Raw genomic sequence first — 7892 nt, forward strand, 5'->3', positions numbered from 1 at the left:
AGACAATTAACATTTATTTGCAGTATGTACTGTAAGTACAGTTGAAGTCGGAAGTTCACATACACCTTAGCCAAATACATTTAAACTCTGTTTTTTACAATTCCTGACATTTAATAATAGTAAAAATTCCCTGTCTTAGGTCAGTTAGGATCACCACTTATTTTAAGAATGTGAAATGTCAGAATAATAGTAGAGACTTATTATTTCAGCTTTTATTCTTTTCATCGGATTCCCAGTTTGTCAAAGGTTTACATACACTCAATTAGTATTTGGTAGCATTGCCTTTAAATTTTTTACTTGGGTCAAACGTTTTGGGTAGCCTTCCACAAGCTTTCCACAATAAGTTGGGTGAATTTTGGCCCATTCCTCCTGACAGAGCTGGTGTAACTGAGTCAGGTTTGCAGGCCTCCTTGCTCACACACACTTTTTCAGTCTGCCCACACATTTTCTATAGAATTGAGGCAGGGCTTTGTGATGGCCACCCAATACCTTGACTTTGTTGTTCTTAAGCAATTTAAAAAAAAAAAATTTACCCCTTTCTCCCCAATTTTCGTGGTATCCAATCGCTAGTAATTACCTGTCTCATCGCTACAACTCCCGTACGGGCTCGGGAGAGACGAAGGTCGAAAGCCACGCGTCCTCCGAAGCACAACCCAACCAAGCCGCACTGCTTCTTAACACAGCGCGCCTCCAACCCGGAAGCCAGCAGCACCAATGTGTCGGAGGAAACACCGTGCACCTGGCCCCCTTGGTTTAGCGCGCACTGCGCCGGCCCGCCACAGGAGTCGCTGGAGCGCGATGAGACAAGGATATCGCTACCGCCAAACCCTCCAACCCGGACGACGCTAGCCCAATTGTGCGTCGCCCCACGGACCTCCCGGTCGCGGCCGGCTGCGACAGAGCCTGGGCGCGAACCCAGAACTCTGGTGGCGCAGCTAGCACTGCGATGTCCTTAAGCAATTTTGCCACAACTTGGGAAGTATGCTTGGGGTCATTGTCCATTGTAAGACCATTTGCGACCAAGCTTTATCTTCCTGATTGATGTCTTGAGATGTTGCTTCAATATATCCACATAATTTTCCTACCTGATGATGCCATCTATTTTTGGAAGTGCACCAGTCCCTCCTGCAGCAAAGCACCCCACAACATGATGCTGCCACCCCCGTGCTTCATGGTTGGGATGGTGTTCTTTGGCTTGCAAGCCTCCCCCTTTTTCTCCAAACAAACGATGGTCATTATGGCCAAACAGTTCTATTTTTGTTTCATCAGACCAGAGGACATTTCTCCAAAAAGTACGATCTTTGTCCCCATGTGCAGTTGCAAACCGTAGTCTGGCTTTTTTAATGGCGATTTTGGAGCAGTGGCTTCTTCCTTGCTGAGCGGCCTGTCAGGTTATGTCGATATAGACTCGTTTACTGTGGATATAGATACTTTTGTACCCCTTTCCTCCAACATCTTCAGAAGGTCCTTGCTGTTGTTCTGGAATTCATTTGCACTTTTCGCACCAAAGTACGTTCATCTCTAGGAGACAGAGCGCGTCTCCTTCCTGAGCGGTAGACGGCCGCGTGGTCCATGGTGCTTATACTTGCGTACTACTGTTTGTACAGATGAACGTGTACTTCAGGCGTTTGGAAATTACTCCCAAGGATGAACCAGACTTGTGGAGGTCTACAATTCTTTTTTTTAGGTCTTTCTTTTGATTTTCCCATGGTGTCAAGCAAAGAGGCACTGAGTTTGAAGGTAGGCCTTGAAATACATCCACAGGTACACCTCAATTGACTCAAATTATGTCAATTAGCCTATCAGAAGCTTCAAAGCCATTACATAATTTTCTGGAATTTTCCAAACTGTTTAAAGCGACAGTCAACTTAGTGTATGAAACTCTGACCCACTGGAATTGTAATACAGTGAATTAAATGTGAAATAATTTGTCTGTAAACAATTGTTGGAAAAATGACGTGTCATGCACAAAGTATATGTCCTAACCAACTTGCCAAAACTATAGTTTGTCAACAAGAAATTTGTGGAGTGCTTGAAAAACGAGTTTTAATGACTCCAACCAAAGTGTATGTAAACTTCCGACTTCAACTGTAACTCATCATTAGTTAATGGGGAAAATGAAAAACAGAACATGGACTAATATGGAGTTCAGGTTCCACCGTAGTTGAGGTTGCACAGGTTCCCAGCGTTGAGGAAGAAGTGTGTCCTGAAGAGGTCTCCGAAGCCACCCCGGCCCGGACGAAGGGCAGAGGAGTGTACAGGTGGAGCCCGCTGCCCAGTACGCCTCTCCCCCAGGTAGTCACCTGCAGAACACAGGTAACCCTTACATTTCATCATCATGACTCCGGCCAACTTTTATTTTTATTCACCTTTATTTAACCAGGTAGGCTAGTTGAGAACAAGTTCTCATTATCAACTGCGACCTGGCAAGATAAGCAAAGCAGTTCGACACATACAACAACAGAGTTACACATGGAATAAACAAACATACAGTCAATAATACAGTAGAAAAAGTCTATATACAGTTATGCAAATGAGGTAAGATAAGGGAGGTAAGGCAATAAAGGCATGGTGGCGAAGTAATTACAATATAGCAATTAAACACTGGAATGGTAGATGTGCAGAAAATGAATGTGCAAGTAGAGATACTGGGGTGCAAAGGAGCAAGATAAATAAATAAATAAATACAGTATGGGGATGAGGTAGATTGAATGGGCAATTGTCTGTTTGTGCATCTGTGTGCATTCTGCCTCTTTTGTGCCTCTTCTTACGTGTAAGTGTTTCCTGTCCCCAGGAGAGGGTCCAAGAGCACACCTWCAGAAGCTGGCGGAGTGTATCCGCTGGTCGTATGGAGCAGGCATCGTGTTGCGTCTCGGGAACATCGCCAGGCTGGAGCTCAACTACTGCATTCCCATGGGGGTTCAGAGTGGAGACAGGTACAACACAGACACATTTGGAGGAGCAGGTCAGACTCTGCTCCTGTAGGCCAGGTCGCAGTTGTAAATGAGAACTTGTTCTCAACTGGCCTACCTGGTTAAATAAAGGTGAATTTTTTTGTTTTTTAAATAGCGCTCTAGAAAAGCGCGTGAGAGAAGACTCTCATACACTCACAGAGATGCAGTGGTGTTAAGTACTTAAGTAAAAATACTTGAAAGTACTACTTAAGTTGTTTTTTGAGGTATCTGTACTTTACTATTTAGACTTTTACTTCACTTCATTCCTTTTTACTCCATAGATTTTCCCTGATGCCCACAAGTACTTGTTACATTTTGAATGCTTAGCAGGACAGGAAAATGGTCCAATTCACACACTCAAGAACATCGCTGATCATCCCTATTGCCAAATGCTTAATTTGTAAATGATGTTGGAGTTTGCACCTAGCTATCTGTAAATTTAAAAAACACATTGTGCCATCTGGTTTGCTTAATATAAGGAATTTTAAATGATTTATACATTTACATTTACTTTGATACTTAAGTATATTTAAAACCAAATACTTTTAGACTTTTACTAAAGTTGTATTTTATTGGGTGACTTTTGCTTTTACTTGAGTAATTTTCTATTAAGGTATCTTTACTTTTACTCAAGTATGACAATTGGGTACTTTTTCCACCACTGCAGAGATGATAGAACAAGAGATGAGAGAGGAGAGGTGTTATTGCTACAATGCTATACAGCTCATATATGCTGTAAATAAACACACACAAGCCATAACACCTAGGTATACACATACACCAGGTGCAGCACATAGGTCCCAAAACGTATTTATTTGGCTCATCTTCCCTCTTTTTCCGACCCTGCCTCAGGATATGCGACGGCGTCCAGTTTGGAGCAGGAATCCGTTTCCTGTGATGTCATCACCCTGCCGCCCGGGTCCAGCAACAGAGAGCATGATGRGAAAGGGAGAAGAGCATTGTCACTTGTTATCCGTTGAGTATAACGCTAGCTGTGGGAGCCTACCAGAATGCACAGTCCTGGAGGAGTGCCCCACCCCCTTTTTTATATTAACCAATGATATCACCCACTATGTTTGCTGTGTTACTTTTCCACCAACCAATTACGTTTCTGGCCAAAGAGATTTGGGYGTATATCTCCCCTGCCTTCCAGGACTACTGCCTGCCCTATCCATAGGGAAGTGACTATTGGTTTTGGTTCTAGATTTATTTTACCCTATTAGAACTCTTGCCAACTGATTTGTCAATAGAATCCTGTACATGCCAATATGTTGATGCAATRGAAGGGATCAAATTTAATGGGAGAGCATATAACCAGCACTTTGTTTTGATGACAGAACTCACTTAGCCCATGGAAGGGAATTGACAACTCATGTCAAAACGGTCAGYTCTGCTATTTGACATGTAATATTGAGAGTTGACTCTCCACAGCAGCCCCTGTGAATCTGAGTTGGGAACCCCAAGTGTGACCCACCACCAGTGCTCTTACTGTTAGTCCTCTTTTTAATGTTGTCTAAGTTAAGTTACTCAATAAATCACATTTGTTCCCCTTAATCTTTTTTTGTGGTTTCTCATACACAGACACACATTTGCAATACTTTATTCAGATCCAAAGTTGATCTAAAACACCCTCAGACCTGCATTAATGACAGCAGTTACAACACACACAGGTGTGTCACGTACAGGTCTCACTGTAGCCAGTTTTATCAGCCTGCAGTTATTAATAGTCACACTATTGGTATATAAGTCAACTGATATATTCAATGGCTTGGGAGTGCACCAACTGTCTACACTTAACTGCAGCATGCAGATGTCCAATTGCAACTAGTGAACTTCACTGCATCGTCAACATTTGACTTACATCGTAATTATAACATACGAAGTATAATCTCATGGTAATCCATCTAGTTTGTACCGACAATAACTAACCAATTCTAAATTTAGTAAATAGTAGGGGAGACTGACTCACTGATCTGTGCCTACAATGTAGCCTTGTGTCAAAGTTGAAAATGTCATGATGGAATTGGCGCATGCGTTGTTTAATTTGTCCTTCCAAACACTGTTCTTTTGTGATGGCTTCATTTTTGTAATAATTTTTTTTCCCACTGATACATTGCTCTTTATCATGTTGAGCATGGGTGCTACGCAGGAGCGCCTTGTATTTCCCTCATGACATTTTAAACTTTGACACGAGGATACATTGTTGGCAAACAAGACAACATATTCAATTTAGGTACTAAGATTATTTCCAAAAATGGTAACAGGCAGTAAGTAGTACACTGTTGTCATGACTATGACATGGATACAAACCAGTAATACAGTAAGTATCCCTTTGGAAATCAGCAGGCTTATAGGGGTCACTAGGGGTCAAAGGCAAAAACACTGCCCAGATGACCACAGTGATATCAGTAGACATTTTGTGTGTGTGCATGCACGTGTGGGTCAGTGTGTGTGTGTGTGGGGGTATCCTTGCTTGCCCATCTCTTCATACTGAGAAGTAACCCTGTTGACCTTGGCATGGGGGAACCTGTGCCAGGCAGTTCAGTGTGGACTGGGGTAGAATGTTTGATCAGAGCTCATTCACTATGGGAGACACAGCAGCAGGTGTGTTCTCGCTGATATAGCTAGGCAACACAGAGAGTAGAATACTGGTGCCTTCTAACAGTCGAACATTGAACCAACTGAGTCTGCCTATAATGGAAGATAGAATATACTGTATGTTGAAATGGAGACTTATGATTGATTCTGCTTTACAGAAACTTGAATCTGAATTACAGAACAACAAATCACTTTGATACAGATACAATTGTCCTCACTCATAAACAATACAAAATGCATAATTCTTCATGTTAAACCATTTCCAAACAGGAGAGGGCATAACTGTGGAGTGTTTAAAGGACCTTGTAGTGAATGTTTGGGGTTCCTTCCACTACTATCCAGAGAGAACTGCCCTGCTCTAGCTTTCCATCAGGGAGTTCAGCAGAGGTCAAAATGTGTTTAACACATCGATGGTTTTCCTGAGATGGAAAAGCTGTCCAAACCTGGGCCTGTAGGGAATGGATGAAATTAAATGAATGACTAAACAATCCCAGTTACATATGGTCTGATACTGATGTGTGTGTGTGGTTTTATTATTTTGATAAACATTGAAATAAACTAATACAGATCATTATGTATAAAATGCACCAACCTAAAATACAACATAATGGCTGCTATTTATATCTGATTACAATGTAATTACAATGTAATAGTAGCCTACTCGTCATAACCCATTCAAGAGGGGCGCAAGATGAAGCTAACGCGTTTCTTTTTACATGAATGTCGATCAATGTTGCGTCCTCGTGTCCGAGCCGGTTTCGTGGTCTTTTGATAAAAGGACAACTATATTCCACTGGTAGCACGCATAATTCATGTCGAACAGCAATTCTTACTACAACACCAGGACATTTTTTTTAAATAATTTACCCTAGGCAACAGATAAAACTGTGAAAGACTTGCTGTCAAACGCACCGAAATGTCAAATACATGCGTGCCTCGTTGAAGGAGGTAGTAGGACGCGTGAGCGCGCACGTAGACAGTACCTCGCGCACACGCCGGTTCTCGGGTATAGCTGGCTGTGGCTAGCTCTAATCACTGTCATTGCGAGGCAGGTGTGTGTGTCATCAGGAGCTCCCACACGTCCCCAGACCACGTTGGACTAATTCTGTTGTATTTTAATTTGTGTTAATTAATACAGCCATCATGTTGTGGACAGCGAACCGAATCATTAGGAAATTCTCTACCAGCTCTGTAAGTAACATTGTTTATGTTGCATCAGCTATACCCTCTGTGTGTCCCCCTGCCTTCCAATTTGTCACTATGGAGAATCCTGATTGCTTGCCAGCTGATTCACACGATGTTATCATTGTTGTTCTGGTGCATGAATATCTATCAGGTTAAAATTGAGTCATCTTCATATGTTACAATCAATGAATGACTCGGTCTCAGATCTGTCAATGCCTGGGTGTGCACAGGACACACTCAGAGTAGCCTACAATCTAATCAAAATATGATGCATGCTTGACAGTTCTCTATTTTGATACCTGATATGCAGCATTATTAAAGTTATTACTATAAAGGCGAATGTATATTATGTACAATCTATTTTAACAACCATACAAAGAAAGGCATGTCTTTGTCAATTGCCACGTTATGCACGCTTCTCCATCGCTGCACGAATTATTTCCACTGTACGGTTCGTGGGGAGTTGCATCAGCTGAACGAGAGAGACCACAGACAGCTGAGCAGAGCGGCTTAGCAACACACTATCCAGAAGTCTACATACCCGCAACGAACTGCCTATAATTCGACTGACATTAGCAAGGAAAATGGACTGCTAAGATATGGTTTTGTAGGTGTTGTGTAAACAACACCGGCCCCTATCAAACTGCTACTGTAGGTGGTTACAATGTAACGCCAGAAATGTATCTCTTATCATGGCCGTTTTAGCCGGTTGATAGGTAGTCAGTGCTGGAAAAGTATAGCCTACCATGCCTGTCTGTGTGTAAGCCTTCACGGGAGCTGTTTACATTAGGCTATAAAAATTGAATAACACATTGTCTTAACATGTATTATGTTGTTATTACACATGAACCTCTGTAGATTTACTTTATTCCTAGTCTATTTCGGGCATAGGAAACTTGAAACTTTCCATTTTCACATGAACTTCCAGACAGACACACTGATTGGAGTAGCCATTTGAACTTACTTGAGCATTCATTCTAGTTGGTGGAGGRGGTTGTGCTCTCTGTAGCCAATAGCATTTCAGACCACTCTCTCCCAGAGGACCACGATTTATTGCCCATTGGGCCAGTCTGGCTGCCAGAAACAAAACAAAAACTTGCCAATGGAGAGGGAAAGAGTAGCATAAATGCTTTTCAACGTTACAAAATGTCTATG

At 42.1% G+C, this 7892-nt stretch overlaps 1 protein-coding gene across 1 annotated transcript in view; it reads left to right on the top strand.

Moving 5' to 3' along the window:
- Window positions 1–4508, top strand: part of LOC112069324 (sorting and assembly machinery component 50 homolog B) — a 12401-nt gene extending 7893 nt beyond the window's left edge. Inside the window, exons 13-15 of the mRNA XM_070438509.1 lie at window positions 2179–2316; window positions 2707–2936; window positions 3807–4508. Of these exons, the coding sequence (XP_070294610.1) occupies window positions 2179–2316; window positions 2707–2936; window positions 3807–3852 (414 nt within the window). The 3' untranslated portion in view covers window positions 3853–4508. The remainder of the gene's footprint in view (window positions 1–2178; window positions 2317–2706; window positions 2937–3806) is intronic.
- The last annotated feature ends 3384 nt before the right edge of the window (window positions 4509–7892 follow it).

The sequence above is a fragment of the Salvelinus sp. IW2-2015 genome, unplaced genomic scaffold (genome assembly GCF_002910315.2).
Source record: "Salvelinus sp. IW2-2015 unplaced genomic scaffold, ASM291031v2 Un_scaffold987, whole genome shotgun sequence".
Lineage (NCBI taxonomy): Eukaryota > Metazoa > Chordata > Actinopteri > Salmoniformes > Salmonidae > Salvelinus > Salvelinus sp. IW2-2015.